Source organism: Myotis brandtii, unplaced genomic scaffold (assembly GCF_000412655.1).
Source record: "Myotis brandtii unplaced genomic scaffold, ASM41265v1 scaffold232, whole genome shotgun sequence".
Taxonomy (NCBI): Eukaryota; Metazoa; Chordata; class Mammalia; order Chiroptera; family Vespertilionidae; genus Myotis; species Myotis brandtii.
In genome coordinates this window covers 661,338-685,682 of record NW_005358729.1, presented here as the reverse complement: position 1 = coordinate 685,682, position 24,345 = coordinate 661,338, and the positions used below count along the sequence as shown (strand labels likewise).

The following is a 24,345-nucleotide window of genomic DNA, read 5'->3' as shown; positions in this document are numbered from 1 at the left end:
GGGGGGGGAGAGACAAAACACTTCTCATCCAATGGGATACGTGCTGTAGTTGAGGTATACTGTATGCCCAAGTAATAGAGATAAGACTGGTTTAAAATTTGCTCTAAAGTGATGGGGAATCATTGAAAGATTTTGAATAGAGAATCTCTGATTATACTCTAGCAGGGGTAGGGAACACCTGGCCCATGGGCCCTGTAAGGCCCTTGAAATCATTTGGTCTGGCCCTGCCAAGGCATCAGGGGTGAGTTAATTAAACGTTTGACAAAATATAGCAGGCTGATGTTTAAGTTGAAAATTTTGTATGGCCCTGGGCGGAAAAAAGGTTCCCACCCCTGCTAGGGTAACTAGGTCCCAGTATGCTGGGACAGTCCTTGTTCATCCCTGTGGTCCTAGCATCATCAATAATGTTCTTTTCTTTCCCAAAGTATCCCATTTTGAGCAATAAATTGTGTGGTCACATATGACATTTAAGGCATTTTTAGTCCTGAAATTTTCCTTTCCTACACACTGGCTAGCTCCTTCGTTTCTTAATCATGGAACCTGCAATCTATTTCATTAAAAAAAAAAAATAGAGAATTTTCCTCCCACAATTGAGTTTTTGATAAATAATAATTCCTCAAAAATGTAGCAAATAATTAAGTTTTACCAAGACAGAAATTTAGCAGCTTACATGTGCATTTGGTTCTCCGGCTGCCCTGAGACAGGAGTTTCTCTGCAGGTTGGGAACCTCACACATCTATCACTTGTATCACTAGTGCCTCTTCGACAAAGGAATCTCTAGGCTTCGAGACAGTCTCCAAACCAAAGCAAGTTAGTGGGGAGTGCAGGTAGAGTTTCTTTTCAAAAGTTACCTTTGAGTCAGTGCATTTCTTGACTAGTTCTGGCAACTTTAGACTGGAGTCCAGGCCTCATACCATGTCTTGCCAGCCTCAGAGCACCTGTTATCCTGTCTTCCACTTCTCCAACCCTGTTGACTGGTTCCTGCTGAAGGTCAGTCTAGCCCAGCGGTTCTCAACCTGTGGGTCGCGACCCCTTTGGCGGTCGAACGACCCTTTCACAGGGGTCGCCTAAGACCATCCTGCATATCAGATATTTACATTACGATTCATAACAGTAGCAACATTACAGTTATGAAGTAGCAACGAAAATAATTTTATGGTTGGGGGTCACCACAACATGAGGAACTGTATTTAAAGGGCCAGAAGGTTGAGAACCACTGGTCTAGCCAAAGGCCTGGCTGGGGGGAGAGGGTAGTGTTTAGTAACCCTGCTAGCAGGGAGGTGGCCCTCTTAAACTCCATTTCTTAGTCCCAGTCTGCCAAGAGATTAGATATCTGTGGCCAGATGCATTTGTAGGGTAACCTCACACTTCATTGTATCTTGAATGTCTTTTAACCCATACCAGAGACCAGTGTGGGGAAACAGACCCTTGTGTAAATGAGCCACAATGCACTCGATGTTTTCCTCCTGTTACAAGTCTCCAGGGAGTCAAGAGTCTTTAGTTACATGTATGACTATAGTTACTAGATAATCTAAGATTTACTGTGTGTGATCCTGCACAGTTAAGACTAAGATATAGTTCCTCTCTTTTTGATGGGAAATAATTTATTTTGCAAGAAAGATAAAATAAAAACATTTTAAAGAAGGAAAAGAAGAAAGAATAGAGTCTGTAAAACTATGATTACAGCTAATAAATATTAGATCTATCCAACTTCTGAGGAAGTTTTATTTTTTTTAAACCGTCTCCCTTTTTTGGTTTGTATTTTGAGAGCATTTAAGTCAAGGAAGGGAGGATTCATCCATAAAAATCACTTAGAACTAGACCCAAAAAAGGATGTTGTATGCTTCCCGTAATTATCTGAGTATGGTGAATCAGCTGTGGCTCTCTTGCTTCACAGTGACCTTATTAACAGAAGTTCTCTCCTTATTAAGGAGCTGTAACACCATGGCTCTCAGCCATGTTTCTCTCCCAGTCACAAGATGCGGATGACAGGTGCTCACCATTGGAAGTGGTTCTTATCTGAGGGCTTACTCTGTAATCTAGAGGAATCCAGGCTGAGGAAGGGAGAGCAGGGTCTGTGCTTTGATCATACAGATAAGAAGATACAGTGGGGCCTTGACTTACGAGTTTAATTCATTCTGTGACGGAGCTCGTAACTCAAATTACTCGTATGTCAAATCTTAAAGTGAACGAGTGAGACACGTGATGCTGGGCTGATGTGGCGTTCACTGTGAGGTTTGCTGCGACTAGCAGTGGGTATCTGAAGCTGGCTCGTAACTCGAATTTTAGCTCGAAACTCAAAGCAAAAAATCGGCCGAGAGACGGCTCGTATCTCGAAAAACTCGTTAGTCGGGACACTCGTAAGTCAAGGCCCCACTGTATTCCTTGAGGAATTTCCATTAGCACTTCAGAAACACACCTGTAAAGGTTGGGTTATCATCTTGAGAGAGCTTTTGTTATTCAGTGTGGGAAAGTTAGGTTTATCTTGAGGAAATTTCTTGCGATTAAAGTTCATTTAAAGCAGTTATTCATAAATTCATATTTTCCCCAGATCATCTCATTTTGACAGCTTATTGAGTTTCAATTGAAGATAAATTCTTCTTGTTTCCATTCTCTTCTCATTAAGAGTCTTCCTAGAACTAAGGAATTTCACAAAGATTCTTGTATTTAATTGATTCTCTCAGTATTATCTTATCATACCTAGCTAGGGAACCCCATTGCAAAATAGGGTACAAGAAAAGAAGCTTCCCAAGTCCTCTGCTTCCCAGAGTTGAGTTAAATATCAGAACTGTGATGGCAAGTTATTCTGATAATCTTTCTGATTCGGGTAGGTATAGTTCTTCTCTATTCTGATCCTTTCTGTTTAGGGTTTCGCTATAATATCAAGGTTCATCAGCTTAGTCTCTTCCCTAGTTGCTGAGTTAATAGGAATGAGTGTGGAGAGACTGCCTGAATCTTTCCAACACTGTATTTCACTGCCTCAGCACTATGCTAGTTCCTAAAGGTGAAACACTTCATAAGCTTGTGTGCTTAACAGGAAACTTATTGCCAACATATGTAAATACCAACAACTGTTATATTGTCCAAAACAGCTAATTAGTTAAGCTGTATGTTGCCATCATGGTTGGTCTCTATACGCTTTCTCTTAACCTCAGGGCAGAGACCTCAGATACTCATGTTTTCACTTTCGTTTTAGCCCCACTCAATTCAGTGAGCTTTAGTAAATTTGCAGAGTTGTGTAAGCATTACTATAATCAAATTTGAAAACACTTCCATTGCCCCAAAGAAGACCCCCAATTTCCAGTTGCATCCATTCCTACCCCTACCCCAGCCCCTGACAAACACTCATTTACTTTATGTCTCCATAGATTTGCCAAGTTTCTGTACATTTCTTATAAATGGTATCATACAATATATGATCTTTCGTTGATATTTCAACATTTTTGTTTTATTTTTTGGTTAATCCTCACCCAAGGATATTTTTTTCATTGATTTTTAGGGAGAGTGGAAGAGAGAGGGAAAGACAGAGAGAGAAACATCAATGTGAGAGAAACACATCGATTGGTTGCATCCTGCACGAGCCCTGACCAGGGCCTGGGTGGGGAGGAGCTTGCAACCAAGGTACGTGCCCTTGACCGGAATTGAACCCGGAACCCTTTAGTCCACAGGCCCATGCTCTATCCACTGAGCCAAACTGGCTAGGATGATATTTCAATATTTTAGACATTTAGTTTACATAAGGGTTTGAGTCCATCTCTGACTCTTTAACACTTTCAGATTTTGTGTAATCATTTCTAAGATTCAAGTGTAATAAAAATAGCACTTATATCTATATACTAGTATAAAAGCCTAAGTGACCGTTATGACCAAATGACTGGTCGACTGGTTGCTATGACACACACTGACCACCATGGGGCAGACGCTCAACACAGGAGCTGCCCCCTGGTGGTCAGTGTGCTCCCACAGCCAACTTCCCATGGTCCCTTCCCCCTGGCTGGCCAGCCCAGATCAGCCCTGATCCCCGGCCCCAATCGGGACTGGGCGAGACAGTCCCTGATAGGCACTGATCGCCAGCCAGGCTGAGGCATCCCACCTGTGCACGAATTTGTGCACCGGCCTCTAGTTCTAATATGAAATCAGGGTTGAGAACCATATGTCGGTTATGGTTTTGCTTCCACAACCAACCAGTTCTGTATACAAGGAGAAGGGCACACATGTTAAGTCCTAACAATTTGTACCCATCTTTTACTGTATAGTATATGAAGCACTTTTACATAATTTACATGCTTTCCTAGGGACCCATTTTATACTGTAGGAAAGACTTCAAATGGCAAGTGATTGATCTCAAATTATGCAACTGTTAAGAGGAGGAACCAAAGTTGGACACTAGACATCTGCCCTTAAATTCACTTTCTCACCACCCACAGTGTTTAGATTTGAGTCCTCAGTTGAAATGGTGGACCTTGAATTAGTTCGTCTTTAGAGCTCTGCTAGTTATGTATTATGAAGTACTTTTTGCTTGTGGCTATGTTCTGTAAATTAGCTTGACAATTCTGAAGGTACTGATGACTGCATTGAAATGTCAAACAAAGCTCTCAGATTTCTTTGGCCTTCCTCATGAAGACGTCTACCACGCACATCACACTCATACAGCCTTTTGGGGTACTTGGAGTAGGGGGAAACTGGGGCATTGTGTATTGTTTGGGGTCAATATGGATGTAAATAAGAAATGTAGATGGACACTTCATACCTATACCTAATAATTATTGACCTTTATGTATAAGCTTTGATTATTGACTAACTGGTAGGTGATAAATGAGTTAGATTAGGTCCAACTACTATAAAAGAAAAACAGTCACTAGATTTTATTATATTGGTATCATATTATATTTGTTATTGCTCTTAATAAATGGGCTATTGCCAGCCTTAAAAAAAATCATTTCTAACATATACGATACCTAGATTTTTCTAATAAGTATATTTGTCTTAATAAGCTTTGACTTCTGTTATGTTTCTATTTTCTCTTTAATATTTAGCCATTAAAGATAGTGGTCAACTGTTATAAGTTTCATTTTGTAAAATATGTATTACAAAAATTAAGCATTTATTTCATAGAAAAAATATCTCACATTAACAGATACAGAATAGCATTGAAATTTATTGACTACAAACTCCATCTGTTAGATAATATTAGAAAGTGTTAACACTTCTTTGGATACAGTTTCATTTTTTTCTATTGGCAGTTTGTACCTTTCTATTAGAATTATGTTGTTTATTTTTAAATCTTTTACTTTTTTTCTTTGACTCCTTTAAAAAAATATTTTTTATTGATTTCAGAGAGTAAGGGAGAGGGAGAGGGAAAGAAATATCAATAATGAAAGAGAATCATTGATCAGCTGCCTCCTGCACACCCCCTACTGGGGATGGAGCCTGAAACCTGGCTATGCGCCCTGACCAGGACTTGAACCTGACCTGGTTCATGGGTTGATGCTCAACCAGTGAGCCACGCTGGCCAGGCAGAATTTTTTTTAAAATAATCAAATGCAATGTGATTGAAATATAGTAGGTTAAAGCATTATCTGATTTTGGTTTTAAGATAGCTTATGAACATTTTGGTTTAATTTTTATAGTTTAGGTAGTTTCTAGGTCACAAACCATTTTTATGTGCCTTCTAAATATTCAAGCATGATAATTGGTGACTGATTTTTATTGTTATTTTAAAATTCCAATATAGTATTTTTAATGACAGTCAGTAGGGTGCACATTCAGTTAAGTAGTTCCTATGATAGATATAAGGTACAGTACATACGATCATATAAGATAGAAAAAATAAATAGCACATACACAAGCACAAGCTATACACTTTCTCCTAGGAGACCAATCTCTAAACTAATATAACAAATGTAGAGTAGAAAACCTGGTTGGCTCAATTTCAGAAATTCAAAAATAAGTAGTATAACTGGATGGATTTGTGGGTTGGGGGGGCAGGCAGCATTCTCAGTAACCGTAGCCTATGAAATGTGAATCCAGTTAAGTCATATTGTCAGTAAGCTGGTAACCAGGGTGGGAAAGGAGCCATCCCAAAATCTTCAGCGGCTGAGAAAGCTCTCCCATTTTTCTCATTCCTGGAATGTTACTCATCCTTGGCTTTCTGTAAAAAGATATACCAAGTGAGAAGTGTGAAGTATGGAACAGGAGAGTAAAATCAGCTCTGTAAAAAGTTGACTGATAGCCACATTCTGCTAGAGACGATGGGAGCTCCAGAAGACATAGAATGTGGTCTTGGCCCTTGAAGTTAGCAGTCACTGGGTAGTGGTGGGATCCTGTAGATATTTTTATAGTATCTAATAGCCCATGGTTTTGAGATTTTAGAATTACTAAATTTTTAACCAACGATAAAAGAACTTAAAACTTCATACAGTATGTGACTGTTTATTTGTCAGTATTGTCTTGACAAATAAGCATTATTTTGTTTTTGTTTTTTAATTAAAACAGTATAAATTCTGAGATTTCCATGTAGCTTTTTAAATCTACGGCTAGCAGATATTCACATATTTCAAACCCTCTTTAAATGTTCCTGTGATAAATGAGCAAAAATTAAACTCTGTAATGACTTACTATTTATTTTTTAAATAAAAGTGCTGCTACGATTTCAGGTCCTTTTGGAATAAATCATGGGATTGAGCTTCATTCAGATGTGGTGGAATATGCCAAGGAAAAACTGGAGAGCTTCATCAAAAATAGTGATAGCTTTGATAAGTAAGTATTTATATATATAGTTTTGGTTTTATAGCACTTCTAAATAGATATGTGACATGTCTGTTCCTCAGTAGTATTCATTGACCCTAAATTGTTCTAATTGAATGCAGCAAAAGTCAATGTGGTATAAAATGAGAAAAGAAATTAACATAAAAATTGTTCTGTGATATAACTTTTATTCTTTGTAAATCTATAGTAAGTTATCAATAAATGAAATAACTTATTTTTTAATCTTATGCTTCTGTCACTTATTAATAGGGTAATTATCATTCATTAAACATAATGCAAGTCCCTTTTCTGAAAATACAGAGATGCTTTCCTGGAACTGGTTTTATACTTTTGGGATAGTAAGTTAGTAGTTCTGCCCTCTTCAGTTGTCACACAAGGTTGATACCTGTTAGCATACAAGGGACTTTATTAAAAATATTCAATTACTTTGTAATATATCTAGATGAAATTATGATAGAAATACATTGATCTATCTTGTGATAGGGTAGTGTTTGAGAAATTTGTTTATAAAACCATTGTTTTGAACTCGTACTTCCCCTTTAAAGAAATACTGCAGTCTTTTGTTCTTCAGCCGACAGGGAAGCCTGTTTGGTGTGTAATATTTCTAACATTCAGTAATGATAACACCATGGACCAAGGGCTTCTTATGCTAAAGTACGAACTCTGAAATTATGTAAAATTTGGAGGGCATTTATTTTTCTCAACCAGTCATATTTTCAAAGAACATTTAAAAAGGATAGAAATCACAAGCTTGCAACTTAGTCATTTTATACAACTAAGTTTTAATGCAAAACCATTCAGAGTTCCAACTCAGCTTGTTGAGAGTAAGCCTTCCTCACTTACCTCTAGGCCCTGACCATGACCCCGGAGGTGAGAAACTTGGAGGAGTCTGAATCAGAGCTGAGAGCTTTTTTCTAGAGTTTAGGCTTGGGAACAGTGCCAAAAAGGAAGCCAAGAAGGCCTGTGCATGTCTGCTGGAGTATACTTTTCCTTCTTGTCCTTTCTCTGCCTCTCCTCCCGCAGACCCTTGTCCTTGTCTTTCATCCCCCTTTGCCATTGCCGCTTTTTATCTGTCCTCTGGCAAGAGGCACTTGATTGGTTGAAGAACAGAAAACTGATATTCTGCAGTAAAATAGAGGAGGTTTTGTGTCTACTTAGATGTGGTTGTAACTGTTATTAAAGACCACAGTCAGGCAAGCTTGGGAGAATTTGAAAGTGCTCAGAATTTATTTTGTTCTATAATTAGTTCAGTGGCTTTGAGCAAGCCACTAGAAATTTCTGCATCAATTTGCTGAATGCCATCCTTTAGGTTATTTATGCTTCCCTTTATAAATGAGCATTTAATTCATATTTTGAATTATTTTTCAAGTGCTTACCGTGTTGGTTCATATATTGTTTCCAAGAATAACATATTGTTAGAAACAAAATAGTTTTTAGCCCAAGTAATTTTATAAGAAATTGGTGTTCAATTTTAGCATCCTTTTGTATTTCTAGCTGTCTTATGAATAGATTAGTAGCATGTTAAATGCTTAAAATGTGGATATAAATATTTTATATCATTTATTGGAACTTATTTTAAACTTATTGAACTTTAATTGTTTTAAGATTTTTTGTTTTGATGCTAAAACTATGTATACATTAGGACCTTTTGAATACATTTGAACATAAAAATATATAAAAGTAATGTTAGTAAAAGTAAATGTTTAAGGCCTATTGTAAGGTCTTTATATATATGTGATAGTAATACATTTATTTTATGTATCAATAAATAATGACACAGATAATGCAGTTATTAAACAAGAGGAACAAACCTCAGGAACTGTCTTGAATCACTGAAGCATCTCTGTACAAGTATTTTTGGAGCTCAGCTGCCAAGTGGGTGTGGTTTCAGGAAACAGTAAAATATCATTATTTAAAGCATTTTTGTGTTGATGTAATTTAAATAGCTAATCTGTAACACAGATAGGTTTGATGGTTATATATATTGAAGGGTCTCAATTTTTCTAAAACTATTTATCTATATATATAAAAGGCTGATATGCACAGTGTCCCCTCGGGAGTTCGACCGAGAGACCAGGAGTTCGATCACTCGCTATGATGTGCACTGGCCACTGGGGGTGGTGTGGAACGAAGGAAGGTCATAGCCGGCAGCTGGCAGCTGGGGAAGGCCAGGCCTAGGGACCCTACCTGTGCACAAATTTCGTGCACCGGGCCTCTAGTATAATTATAAAATGATCAAATTTCCTTGGCTGTATTTCATATTATTGCATTATGCAAATTTGTTATTCATAAAATGATGAATCATAAAATGTGATGTGACTGATCTAAATGTCTCTTTTTAATTCCTAAATGTCTGGTCCTTTTCATTGAAATAACCAGTCAGATTTTATAATATAGTTGTTTCTGAAGTGTTGCAACTAATTTTTAAAACTGATTCTTATATTAATTAACTGGTCTGAAAAATTAGTTCTAGAAATATTATCTATTCTGGTTTTCAAAGAGTATTCTGAAATATTAGTTACACATTTCAGATTATAAAATTATCTTGTCTATAAAGAGCAGTAGGTACTGGGAAAATACTTCATTTTGCATAAGGCAGTGAGTGGTTGGAAAGTAAATAATCAGAGTTGCTGAGTCATTCATTGGCTTTTCTTTTTATATCACTTCATTTTAGAGACAGAAATTATAAAGATAACAGTTTTAGTGTTTGATGATTTTCTTGTAATTTTTCTTGATGTTTATGGATAATAATTCTTATTTTAAATTTTTTAATTAAAAAATGGTTATGCAAAGTGCTTTTAAAAATCTGATTTCCAATCAGTTTCATTATATTTAATTGTGCCATCAAAATACATATTTTAATTTTAAAAATATAAAGTAACTCAGGAAAATTGATTGCTATTTATGCATTCCTTAGTACACATTATCCTGGATTATGTGTAACATGGAGAACAGATAACTCAAACATAATAGTCTTCCAATCTTGTTTACCCTGTTGGTTTGGATCTTTTTTATCAGTTCCTTTTTTGAAAGTATTGTCATGTCACGATTTAAATTGAATCTTGAAAGTTTTCTTATATATGTCTTATGGACTCCATAGTAAACTTCGAAATCCAGTAGGTGAGGGGAAAAAAATCAATGAACTGCTCAACATTACAATATATAATGTCAGATGACCTTTTAAAAGATACAAATGTGTGTTTTTGTGTGTGCTTTATAAAATAAGCTTGGTTCCTGAATCTTCACAGTAGTATTCCTTCTTTTAGAAACAATAACATTATAATGCATGTACTTTCAAACTTTTTTCCTACACTTTAGACCTATAGCAACAGATGAAATAACTTGGAGAAACTACTCTGGATTCACTGTACTTGGAGATGGGAGGAATGGGGGCGCTCTCTTGTATGGTTTATTCCTTTGCTCTACCTAAGTTATCCCCAAATTCACTGAAATACTGTTATAAAACTGACATTTGATGTCAGGGATCCTCTAAAATATAGGCAGAATTTTCAAGTAAAGGACCAGGTAGTAAATATTTTGGGGATTCCGGGGTTAAATGGTCTCTGTTGCAATTGATCAACTCTGCTATCATGGAGTAAAAGCAGCCATAGACACTATGTAAACAAATGGGCACAGGGCGTTCTCTATGTGCTATGTGCCCTTGAGTCGGCTCCAACCCCTGGTGACCTTCCGAATGAGTGATGTCCACAATGTCCTGTGACAAACAGCCCTGCTCAGTTCTTGTAGACGCACTCCTATGGCTGATTGTACAGTCAGTCCATTTCATATTTGGTCTCGCTCTTTTCCTGCTGCCTGTTATTTTTTCCCAGCATTATTGTCTTTTCCAAAGAAACTGCTTTCTCATGATGTGCATGAAGTAGGACAGCTTCGGTTTTTGTCATTTTTGCCTCCATCAGTGTTTCAGGCTTGATTTGCTCTGAGACCTTCCTGTTCATCTGTGTGGTGGTCCAGGGTATCTCGTGTAGACTTTATGTATAAAAACAAGCAGCAGGCAGGATTTGGACTGCTACCCACAGTTTGCTGATCCCCATTCTGCTCTTCACACAAACTTTCTAGAACATTTTATTTAGCCCCTATGGTCTAGACAAGTCTTTGGGTCTAGGTTTTAAAGGCCCTTAGGTGTCTGGCTTTCATGAGAGAAGGAGAAGGTTGGGAAAGGTCAAATTATATGAATCAGTTTTGTGCATGCACAGTAAGCAAAATAATCTCTCCAGGTGTGGTTAATTGGAAGAGTAAGTCAATTAAAGGAGCCTGAATAGTAAACCTTTACCCTATAAATACTTTGCAAATGAGTTAGGAATTGGTATAGCATTTATTTATAGCTACATTTATATATTCATATAATATGTAAACATGTGCATGTAGTTCACTGGCTTCCTAGAGTGCCTGCTTTGGAGCGTGCCATTTCCCTATAAGACAATAGATCCTATGCTGTGAATTACTATTGGGGGCAGAAATGAGTGGAAGAGGCAATGCGCTCCTCAAATTTAGTTGAGGTGTAAGTTTTAAATTAATTTCAGAGCTAGTATAGTATTTTACTATAGGAAATTTAATTGATATATGGCAATTTGTAAGTGTCATAATTTTGTTTTCAATGATAGGTTTTTATTTTTCCTGTGCTCTGATCTGCTTTGGAAAATTAATACTTATATATTTTGTCAACTTTGCCTAGTCTTTAAGAGAATTATAGCACACTTGAAGTGGTTTCACTATCTAGAAATATATATTAATAGTATTTAAAAATATTTCTCAGATATTTGAAGATTTTTATGTGTCAATGTTCAGATAATAGTTTCATAATAATTATTACAGATTGTAAACAAAATTTTTAATCATGACAAACATTCATATGGTGAGACAGAGAAATTCTTAAAAATAGTCCTTATTGCTGTCAGTGATATATTTTAACATAAGTTAAATGGCCTGGGGAAAAGTTTAATGGCTTCAAATACATTATTAGGAGAAAAAAATTATTGTTCAAATACATGAAGATTCTCTTTTGTATGAGGTACCTGTCATATTTCCTATAAAAACTTTAGAGATCGGTGGTGTTTTTTTTATTTTCCTAAGGCTTCATTCAATGAAAAATGATTGTATATGCTTTTAACACTTTGCTTTACATAATGCTTGAATTATTCTGAGATGATTTTGATGCCTTTGGAAGGGAAACACTTGAAAAGGTAAAGTCATTGGTCTAAAAAAATTTTTTTTTAATTCAGTAGCTTCATTTTTTATTGTAAGAGGTTTTGAATGGTTTAAGAGCATTTGGAGATCAAAAGATTAACATATCCCTGAGTTTTCTTCACAATGGAAAGTTCTGCAGTTTCATCTTATTGTAATGAAATGATCATAGCTCTTAAAACTCAAAATGTATACTTTGACAAAGTGTTTTACAAAAAAGAAGTTTCTGGGATTTGGCTGCTTGTTTTGGATGAGGTATAAGAACAAGGTAGGATTTTTTTCCTGTGTCCTTGAAATCCTTTATTCCATTGAAAAATAGTCTGAAATTTCAATGACAGCATCCTGTGGCACATGATAAACTAGGTGTGCAAATTGTCAGCCCCCACTTCAACAGTGTATTGAAGGGGAATGTTGTTTTTTCTACTCTCAGTCAGCTCCTAGACCTAGACTATCCGTCTAAGAGGGAAGCTGCAGGGCAAGGCTAGGTCACCCTGATCTCCTAGCAGCTTATCAAAAGAATTATATGGGCAAGTTGGCAAGGTCCCTGCTGTGAACGAAATCATCTATCCGTCTCAAGATGAAGATATTCCAACATACACCTATAAAGAAAACCACTGCTAAGGTAAGTGATTAGCATCCTGGTGTTATTTTGAGCAATTATTCATGTTGTAAACCAACGTATATGTGTTCTCTATTTTCTCACAAATGATTTTCATTGTACATATTAGTAAGAGTATGTCAAATATTTTTTCCTCTCTGCATAAGAGAGTAAAAAGCAGTAATTAATATTTAAGTCAATAAATAAGTCTAGAATAAGTGAATTTGTAGTTATTACATACATTTCAGAACTATTTTTTATACAGATAACATTTTTAGAGATATAATTTAGTGTAATTTAGGAGTGTAAGTCATTTATATCTGGGAAATTGTTTTGGAAATGTTCTTCGAAGAATAAAAATGATTGCTGCTTTTCATTTGAATAACATAAAATTTAAATGAAGTTTCCTAAGTCAAACATAAAAACTAGGGAAAGAATGCATGAACCATACTTTTATGAGTAAAATTATAACCACATAGAAATATTTGGTAGACCTCTAGCCAGTTTTTGTTTACTTTTTTTTTAGGTTTCATTTAGTGTGTAGTTAATGTGAAAAAGTTGAATTTGAGTTTTCTCTCACTATTTTTAGCTTAGATTTTATATGTAAATCTCTAAGTAGTATAGTACTATTTTGTAATGAACTGAAAACTTCTGGTGAGTTTATTGCTACAGTCTTCCAGATTATACAGAAAATCTATTTGTGATTTAAATAATGTCGTTAGCCTGTAGAGGTCTATGGAAACTTAAGGTAAGATGTAGCTTTCAGAAGATAGTAAAAGCCTAAGGAAGAAAATGTTTTCTTTATTTTTCTTCTCTACATTGGAAGAATTAATAGGATTTGCAGTTTACTCTGAAAACATGCCATCATCTATGTCTGAAAGTAATAATTTATTCTTTACATATATGATACGAATATATGCTATGGATATGAGCATATCTATAAACATTTGCCTGAAAACTTTTCATCATAGAGTTTCGGAAAAAATGTTATTATTTCAATTGGTATGACTTCATTTACATGAAATGCTGTTATAAAAGTCATAATTTTAATATCAGAATACAAAGTGTCTTAAGTATTATCCTTAAGTACATACCTAGTCCGAAATATAAAGCTCATCTATAAGTTTTTTATTAGGAAAGATGATCGATAGCTTATTAATGTATGAAAAAAATGTAAATATAGGCAATTTGAGAGTTTTTTCTCTATTAATATGAAGGATTCTGGTATTATTTGGTGTAAAAGGTCATAGTGGTAAGTATAATAAATAATCCCTAGATAGGATACTCTCTGGTAGACACTTTCTTTATAATTACTAAATTGGTAGTTACAACCTTTTTGTAATGTGTTTGGTATATGAATACACTATTATGTTCTAGATATTTTAGTTTTCTCCCGATTTTACTTTGTCCTTGAAGTTTTAGTATTTTGTATCTAGAAATAGTTCAATCCTTTTGAAATATTGGCTCCAGTTCAACTCAACTTTCAAATTTAAGTATTCTGGTAAAGGAAATTAATATAAATATGTCAAAAAAAGTGTAAAGACCCCATATGCATATGTTAGAAGTATATGTTCCATTTGCACTAATGGAAATTATTTATAATTTTAGAGATCTGTTTTTTCTCTAATGATCCTTTGTAATACTTATCTACATTGAAGCAAATGTACTTGTTCTCATCTGATTATAAGGGAAAGCATCAAATTGTTTCCTAGGATAAGGGTGTCTTATTTAAGATCTTAAAAATATAGAACAGTTGATTTATTCATAAAAGGAAAGAGTTTATTTTGTTTTACTATTTGAGTTTTGCTTTTTAAAATTTGTTTTGGCATTTTTGGAAAAAAAATACATGCATTCTGTAGCATTAAGCTACAGTTATTTATAGTAACAAATTTAGTAAAAGAAGAACTATCATGTTGACAGAGTGCCATAGGCACTTACTATTTTTTTTTTTTTTAATCTGGGCAAGTTTCTCTTCGGTCTTGAGATTTTTGTGATTAGTATCTTCAATTTGTCAACTTGGGGTTCATATTCAAAGTTGGTAGGTGGAAAAGTTGACAAAACATTTATGTTTGTTGTATGGTTTGCTTATTTAGTAAATGTTTTGAGTACTGGAATAGGTGATGGAGATACAATTAATTCAGAAGAAATATTCAAAGACAGCAGAAAAACCAGGGGAATATTTCAAAGGGATGATTGTGTTAAGGAGAAAGTCTTTGATGCTTCTCTATTTGCACGTGATAAGTAGAAGGACAGTTGCTGAAATGTATGTGGTTATTGAAATATATCTGACATATATAAATACACACATTAATATAAAGTACATATTGATATATTTTACTTTTTCTGTACTGAATCTCTGAAATCCCAGGTTAATTTTATTCTTACACCTCAGTATGGACTAGCCACACTTTAAGGGCTCAATATCCACATGGTGCTAGTGGCTACTCTTGTGGGTATTGTGTCTCTAGATTGTCCTGTCTCATCTTTAAGATCATGGCTTCTCATTTCTCAGGGAATCTTTCTGTACTTCCCCAGGCCTGTTGGTTTCCTTTCATCCTCAGTTTTATAGAATCATATTCCTTTCCTTTAGAGCACTTACCATCGTTGTAAATTAATCTTTAGTCAGATAGTTTGATGCTGTCTCATCCACAAATACAGGCGTGGATGTTTCCATTGTATTTCCAGTCTTTATACACAACTGGTGCTCAATAAGTAGAATTTGACATAATGAATTTTGCTGAGGACTGTAAGGTAACTTGAACCAGAGTCACAAATTTAATTTTAGATCAGGCACTAAATTTTTGCAAATTAACTTTGCTGGGATGAGAATGTATAAAATATCACAAATATGAGAAGTAGTTTTAATTGTAAATTGTTCACTTGTAATGATGTTTTTCTAGGTGATAGCTCTTTGAGCTATCACATATTTTTAAATAGGAAGCTTTTAAAACAGACTTGATGGTGAAACAGGGTTTAATAATTCAAATTTTTACTTAAATTTTATGGTCATTCATGTTGAAAGTTATGACTGACTTAAATTATTATAAAAGTAAATATTTAAAATGAATGAAGATTTTAGATAAACTTCATTGAAAATAGTCTTTCTCTTTTTAAAGAATGCTTACTATGAGTTTGATAAAATGATTAAACCACCTGATCCACAGTATCTAATTACTTGAAAGCCAACAAATCATATAAATTATATTTTGGCCATATTTTAGATAATCATATGTTGTAACATAGTCTTGAATATAAAAGATAAATTAAACATCTTCCCTATTGTAGCTTAATTTACACTTTTATGTGTGCTATGCACGTGGAAAAATGAGGTAACTCTTAAAGAGTTGGATAAGATTTCATTGCAAAGCTAATATTTGAACTGTATCTTGAAGGGATTGTAGGCATTTATCAAAGGAACAGCACATCCACAGATACAGTGTTTCAAAAACACTTTATAATAGTTCCTCTAAGGCAATTAGGAGCAAATAATTCAACATAGTATGTGTTGGTAGGGGCAGAGCCAGGAAATGATTCTGGAAGGACAACTTGACAATGGCGTCATACAGAGCCCACATGACTTTCTAAGGAGCTTGAACCTATCCTGCCTGCCCTGTAGGGAGCAAAATAATGGAAGAGGGACCTTAAAGTGTGAGCAGTGAGGAGGCAGTTACAGTAAAAGAAATAATGGGGCATACACTACCTTAGTGTGGGGATATGGAGAAGAGATTATAGGGTGTACACTGTTCACTCACCCCCACCCCAACCCCCTCAACCCTTCCCATCCCATCCCCACCCTACTGCACTAAGAGGACAGGGTGTAATTCTGGCAAATTCTTTAACTGTCAAGGATCCTAATGTGTCTGTATTTTAATGAAAACTTACCGCGTAATAAGTCTGTTAATTACCAAAGGATAGGATATGCTTACCAAGTATAAATGATTGTGATTCAAGCAGTGTCATTTTCCACTGCATGCTGAAACTTTTAATGTAAATTACTTTTTCCTTAAATGAGAGCCTGATTTTGCTGTGTGGTCATATTAATTTTAATTTACTTAAGAGTGAAAGGATATTTCATTAATTAACTTTAAAAATGATTACATGTTTTAGTGTATTGAGGTTGTAACTATGCTATATGTTAGAGACTATTTTCAGCTTTGTCAGAACTTAAGGACTAAAGTAGAATTCTAAATAGGAACGTTTGTAAAATCACAGCTCTTTAGGCCATGAACCAACACTGTAACCAGAACAGGTGGTCAGGATAAAATGCCTTTGCTCTTAAACCATTTCTCTTCTATGCGTTGCCCAGGGAGACCATGGGGGCCAAAGCAGCAGTAAGGAAAATTATTATTCGTTCTGCTCTCTGTCCCAGTCCTATAACATAGTTCTGCTAAAATTTATTAGGAAAATCTCCCTAATCTTAGTGGTTGCAAGATTATATGGTCACACGGGTATCTTCCTGACAAAGCTTTGCTGTTAATTGTAACAAAAATGTCACACAGATGAATTCCGCACCAGCCCTTCCCATTCCCAGTGTCCCCTCAGTTTTTTGTTCTTTTTTGAAAGGGCAGTGGAAAGTGAAGCCTTTTTTTCTCTCTCTTTTTCTTTATCATTTGTGTGATGTCACAAGATTGGTGTTGTGATGGGCTTTTCATTATATCCATTTTTTTAAGCCTTAAGTGAGGTTTCAGTGTGGCAAAAGTTTAGGTTAATGTTTTTAAAATATTTATATTACATTGATAATTATATATTTAATCAGTACTAAACTTCATAAGTGTGATATTTAAATCAAATTTCATGTTTTATCCTTGGAATTAATTTTGGCAACTTCACTACTTCAAAGAACTGGATTATGTTAAATTTTTTATCTAATATTTTGTTTAAATGAATTAAAATATATTTGTCTTCCCATGCAGATTTGAGTTCTGTGAACCTGCATTTGTGGTTGGCAATTGCCTCCAGATAGCATCTGACAGTCATCAGTATGATCGAATTTATTGTGGAGCTGGAGTCCAGAAAGACCATGAAAACTACATGAAAATATTACTGAAAGTTGGAGGCATTCTAGTGATGCCTATAGAAGATCAGGTAACTTCACCATCCTTTTGCTTAATGGCATAGAAAACAAACGCATCAGTTTAAGATGGGAAGTGTCTAACACCAGTAAAGGTACAATGTAATTTTTAAAGAAGAAATAATCTTCATAGATCTATATACATTAAAAAAATTGAAATGGACTCTTAATTATCTAACCAGAGGAGATATAGAAAACTCCACTACTATTAGAAGAGACTTGGTCTTTCACCCAAACTTAGCTACAGTCTTTGTGTTACAATAGTCCCCCCTTATCCTTGGTTTCACTGTCTGTTGTCTCAGGTACCTGTGGTCAATCATGGTCTGAAAATATTAAATGGAAGTTTCCAGAAATAATTCATAAGTTTCAAATTGTGCCACATTCTGAGTAGCATGATGAAATCTTGAGCCTTCTCACTCTGTCCTGCCTGGGACATGACTCATCCCTTTGTCTATCATATCTACACTGTACACTATCTGCCCTTTAGTCACTTAGTAGCATCTCAGTTATCACATCGACTGTTGAGGTAATGCAGTACCTGTATTCAACTTATTTTTCTTAATAATGGCCCAGAGCAGTGATGCTGTCAATTTGTTTAGGTCAAAGAGAAGCCATAAAGTGCTTCCTTTAAGTGTAAAGGTGAAGGCTCTTGACTTAATAAGGCATTGTATTATTGTACATTATCACAACATGAATGGTGAGTACAATTCCATAAGGTATTTTGAAAGAAAGACCACATTTACATAACATAACTTTCATTATAGTATGTTGTTATAATTCTGTTGGTTGTTTTTTGGAGCGTTTGTTTATGGTACTGATTTCAGAGAGAGGAAGGGAGAGGTAGAAAGAAATAGAAACATCAATGATGAAAGAGAATCATTGATAGGCTGCCTCCTGCACACCCTCTACCAGGGATCTTGCCCAAAACCCGGGCATGTGTCCCGCTCGACCTGGAAACCTGGAATGGAACTGTGAACTCCTGGTTCATGGGTTGACGCTCAACCACTGAGCCACACTGGCTGGTCTGATTCTGTTTTATTAGCTATTGTTAATCTGTTACTGTGATTAACTTATAAATTAAAATTATCATAGGTATGTATGTATAAGAAAAAAATAGTTTACACAGGGTTTAGTGCTACCCATGGTTTCAAGTGTCCACTGGGAGTCTTGGGACATATCCCCTGTGGATAACGGGGGACCGCTGCACTTGCCAAGCTGCTCCCTTCTTCACTTTTCTGACCTAGAGGTGTTCAGTTGAATGTGATGCTCTCTACTAGCTGTTCAATTTTCAACATTTTAAAATTCCTTTAACATCTAAAGAAAGAAATCCTATTTGGGGTTTGTTTGGACTGCTTAACTCCATTAAAGAAACAAGTAGCCCAGCCAGCGTGGCTCAGTGGCTGAGCGTCAGCCCATGACCCAGGAGGTCACAGTTCGATTCCAGGTCAAGGGCGCATGCCTTGGTTGCGGGCTCGGTCCCCAGTGGGGGGCGTGCAGGAGGCAGGTGATCCATGATTCTCTCTCATCATGGATGTTTCTCTCTCTCTCTCCCTCTCCCTTCCTCTCTCTGAAATCAATAAAAATATATTTTAAAAAAAAGAAACAAGTAAATTTTTAAACCTTCATTTAATACTTCATAGACTCATTTGAGAATATTTTTCAGCTATTTGCCTGCCTGTGGTTTGTAATTATTAGGTATAACAAATGTATGAAATACTAATGTATTCAGAAAATGTGTGGATCTTACAAAAGCAAATTACTTTAAAAATGTATAAAAATGCATTTCAAAAAGTATCTTTAATATTCATATTAACCGGAATCTGAGATGTTTAAACACCATGTGATTTGTATGGCAGAAGATAGATTGTCTAAGATAACTGGGACCTGACATGATGTTCTGGAGTATATATATCTTGAGAGCCCTTTCACATCACAAAATATTATTTGCATCTCAGTGGAGTTCACCATTAGTATGCACTGTGCAAATTGTTTGTTGGTTACTAAAAAGACATAATACAAAAATATTAATTGAAAAATGTTCTTGGAAAAATGTTACTGGAATGTTTCTAGAGTTGAGACCCCCAGATGAACAATCTTTTTCTGTTTTCCTTTACAGTTTCAGATTCGGACATTTAAAATATGGCTTCCCATTGGTGTTTTGTTAGATATTTATTATATACTATTATACTGATGTAAAACATAATAATGATTTTTATCATATAAATTGAAGATATTAGCTTGATCAAGCTATGTCCTGAGCTAATCTTTTTTTTCCAAGGACTGATGATGGGTGTTTACTGAGTAGGTACAACTTCTAAACCCTTTATGAATAATTACACTTATTAGTGAAATATCAAATTGAGATTAGAATAGAATATATATTTTATTACCATTATGGAAGATCATGAAGTTGACTCACTGGTATAGTAATCAAAACATGTTTCTTTTAAAATATAATGCTTTATTTAACCAAACAACTAAACCTATGTGAGACATATTTGAGAATCAATGGCAGGTACGGATTGGAATTATACCCCTAGAAGCCATCAGACCACATTATACCCCTAGAAGCCATCAGGCCACATTGGGATAGTCCATTTATGTTGAAATGCCTGTCTTCAACAGGCAACATTTATGATTCCTTCTTTATTCTTTTATAGTTAATATTTAAGTAAAAGTAATTTGGTTGCATTCAAATATAGGTGATTATATAGCAATGATTGGCAATTATTTTGTTAAAACAAAATTGTGACTGTAAGGAAATCAGTTTTCCAGAATTAAGCTATTCTTTCTTTTCCCCTTCTAAATAGTTAACACAAATTATGCGAACTGGACAAAATACTTGGGAAAGTAAAAATATTCTTGCTGTTTCATTTGCTCCACTTGTGCAGCCAAGTAAGAATGATAATGGCAAACCAGATTCTGTGGGACTCCGTAAGTAACTGGTCCTTTGCAACTGAACTGTGACTTCAACTCCGATGCTTGGGGTTTAATGGACTCTATAATTATGAAGAATTAAGTAGATATGCAGTAATATATTCATTGGATTTATTCACTTTTCTGTTTAATAAAGCCCTGTCTTGCACCAGACACTGCCTTCATGGAAACATGAAAAGAAGGGACAAGTGAAACAAAAATGAATTCATTAATTATAGTTGTGAGATTATTAATTATAATTTATTAACTTGGTGGCATTTTCCATACAGAGGAACAGCAAACACAAAAGCCTTTATTTAGGCTGAAAAGAGCTTGGTCATTCCAAGACCAGAAATAAGTTTTAGGCTAGTTGAAGCTCACTGGCTATACTGTAGAGCAGTGGTTCTCAGCCTATGGGTCGCAACCCCTTTGGGGGTCAAACAACCCTTTCACAGGGGTCACCTAAGACCATCGGAAAACACATATATAATTACATATTGTTTTTGTGATTAATCACTATGCTTTAATTATGTTCAATTTGTAACAATGAAAATACATCCTGCGTATCAGACATTTACATTTTGCTCATAAGAGTAGCAAAATTACAGTTATGAGGTAGCAACGAAAATAATTTTATGGTTGGGGGTCACCACAACATGAGGAACTGTATTAAAGGGTCGCAGCATTAGAAGGTTGAGAACCACTGCTGTAGAGAATAGATTATATACGACTTTACTTATACTCGAGGAGAGAGTCAGTGTTGATGTGATTATAGGTGGTTGTTTGAAGGTAGAAAAATAGTGGACTATATAGAAGATGGTGTTGGAGGAAAAAGAGCGATCTAAGTTTTACTTGAATAGCTAGCGAGGTGATGGTACCATTTATTGGTGTTTGGAAAACTGGGGGTGGAATGGTTTGGAAATAGGTGTAGGAAGATCAGATATTTTATTTTGGCCATGTTTGTGTTTTCTATTAGCATTATAGATGTTAGGTACTCAAGTAGTGTATACTTACTACAAGAGGGAGGTATAGATTGAGAATCCTGAACATGAAGATGGCATTGTGAGAATGGATGAGAAGTTAGGGGAGAGTGGAGATACAGAGAAGAACTGAGAACAGCCCTGACCGGGTGGTTTATTGTAAAAGGATCCAACGCAGGAACAGCCAGATGGAATTGATGCATAGGGCCAGGTATTGGAGAATAACATAGAGCTTCATGCCTTCTTAGGGTATGTCATCCTCCCAGCACCTCCAGGATCATAGGACCAGAAGCTTTCTAATCACATGGTTAGATTCCCCTGGCAACCAGCCTGCCATGCTTAGGGGAAACCCAAAGGCACCTTATTAATGAAACTCAGGTGGGACTTATTATGAACACAGAAGATATTCCTTTCATCTTTATGATCTTATCATTTAGAAAATTCCAGGTGTTTTAGGAGCCCTGTGTCAGGAATGGGAAGCTAAATGTATATTTCTTATAAATTAAATATCACAAGGGACAAAAGAAACTTCATAAATCTTGGCACTGTACTCCATTGAGCTATATGAAGTTGTTTTGTAGGTTAAAAATGGTTTAAAGTAGTTGGTTTGGGGGTTTGACCTAAATAAAATGCCTTTTTCAATCTTTGTTAACAAATTAAAATGTAAGTGCTGAGTGCTAGGTTCTTATAAAATCTATATAGAGAATGTCTTTTGGGAAACAAGTAGAGTGTACATGTATCTATTAGAGATAATTGTAATTATGGAGTGAAAGCTTCAATCTAAAATAAGATTTTATAGAGTAAGGATTAGTATTACTTGGTTCATTGAATCCTTATCTCATAACTGGAAGCATTAGAAACAAGGGAGTATCAAAGAATAGAAAATGTTGGGGATTTTTGAATGGCTAGGGCTGAGAATTATTTCAGAGTTACTGTGTCATTCAGAAGATCTTTGGGATGAAGTTTATGTGAATGATATTTTAGTACAGTCAAATCTCGGTTCAAATGTTGCCTTTGAGTTTTTAAAATAGATTTATTTCAATATCAAGAAGTATAAAAAATATGTAGAGTAAAAATCTTTCTACTATTCTTGTCCCCCAACTAGTTAATTCTCATGTACTCTGTTTATAAGTTCTTATTTTTTCTTCCAAAGGATTTTTATGAATATACAGAGGGTCACACGTATATCTACACATATCAACCTCTTCACTGTCCACTGTCCTCACCCAAGGATATGTTTTATTGAGTTTAAAGAGAGGAAGGGAGAGAAAGAGAGAGAAACATTGTTCAGTTGCTAGTTGCCTCCTGTACACGCCATGACTAGGGATCGAACCCGCAGCCTTTTGGTGTATGGAACGACCCTCCAATCAACTGAGCCACCTGGCCAGGGCTGTTCTCAGTTCTTAGAATGGTGCCTGGCAGTTGGTAAACTCCTGGAAATCTATGTTAGTTGAAAGAGTTTTTATACTTACTGTTTTCTAACATTCACCAAGAAATACATTTTTTTCTGTGAAGAAATGAATAATATATAATGCTCTTCTTTTTATGTTTTGTGTGTGCTGTGTTTTTATAGCCCCCTGTGCGGTCAGGAATCTGCAGGACTTGGCTCGTATTTATATTCGACGCACACTTAGAAATTTCATAAATGACGAGATGCAGGCCAAGGGGATTCCTCAGAGGGCTCCACCCAAAAGGAAAAGAAAGAGAGTTAAACAGAGAATTAACACTTACGTCTTTGTGGGTAATCAGCTTATTCCTCAGCCTCTAGACAGTGAAGAGGATGAAAAAATGGAAGAAGATAAAGAAGAGGAAGAGAAAGATGACAGTGATGCCATGAAGCCAGAGGAGCCACCTCAGAATCTACTGAGAGAAAAAATCATGAAGCTCCCCCTCCCTGAGTCTTTAAAAGCTTACTTGACATATTTTAGAGAAAAATAACTTAAATCACGAAGAAAGAATGCCTACTGATAATTCCTTAAGTCTTGAAAATGTAGCATTTGTTAGAAGTTAAAGGAGAGAGAAATCTCTCTTACCAGCGAATTACAGTGGAGGGGGGGAGTATAACGTTCTGTCTTACTAATGATGTATTCAGTGATTAAAAATAATCCCTTTTATAAAATATATTTTTCTTTAAATCTTGGAAAAATTGCTGTTTTAATTCAGTGACTTCAAAAGTGGAATACAACAATAGTCAAGACTTTGTGTACTGTAAGTCTTTTTCTGGTTCCCCACAGATTTGTAGTAGTGAGGGGTGGACTTCATTTTATATAAGGTTAAATAATTGTTAAGCATATACAACCTTATTTGAATTGCAGTTTGCCTTTCCTCTATGGAAACTCAAATGCTTTGTAGACCCACTTACCTTCCTATTTTTTGCAATCACTGTTGCTGAGTTACTATAGATGCATTCCGGGCAATATATGAGTGCAATAACAATAAAACATTGAGTAATTTAGCTTTAAAAAAGCTTCATGGAATTCAACAGCACTGCTACTTTTGCTTTTGAATCTATTGCCAAAAGACACGGGGAAAATACCTGCTTCTCTCATAGAGATTTTAAGAGCATACATCAAGTGAACATTAAAGTAAAACGTATATGCTTAATACTCATAATTTGTATGGACCCTTTACATTTTCAGTATTTAAAAACGATGAGGTTATATTACTCTGGAGTTTTAGAAGATAGTATATTTAGGATTGTTTTTTCTATAGTCCACTGTGTAAAGTAGTTGGTTTTAAGAAATCCATTTTCTGTATGACTGTTGATAGCACAGTGAGTGAATGAAAAGCATGAGTGATGGCCTGAGCAG

The 24,345-nt window shown here is 35.4% G+C and overlaps 1 protein-coding gene across 2 annotated transcripts in view; it reads left to right on the top strand.

The window, feature by feature from the left end:
- Window positions 1-24,145, top strand: part of PCMTD1 (protein-L-isoaspartate (D-aspartate) O-methyltransferase domain containing 1) — a 25,843-nt gene extending 1,698 nt beyond the window's left edge. Inside the window, exons 2-6 of one of the 2 annotated variants that reach the window (XM_014539974.1) lie at window positions 6,640-6,759; window positions 12,401-12,592; window positions 17,482-17,653; window positions 20,450-20,573; window positions 23,109-24,145. In XM_014539974.1, the coding sequence (XP_014395460.1) occupies window positions 17,600-17,653; window positions 20,450-20,573; window positions 23,109-23,473 (543 nt within the window). In that variant the 5' untranslated portion in view covers window positions 6,640-6,759; window positions 12,401-12,592; window positions 17,482-17,599 and the 3' untranslated portion in view covers window positions 23,474-24,145. The remainder of the gene's footprint in view (window positions 1-6,639; window positions 6,760-12,400; window positions 12,593-17,481; window positions 17,654-20,449; window positions 20,574-23,108) is intronic. The other variant, XM_014539973.1, reaches the window with a different exon arrangement.
- The last annotated feature ends 200 nt before the right edge of the window (window positions 24,146-24,345 follow it).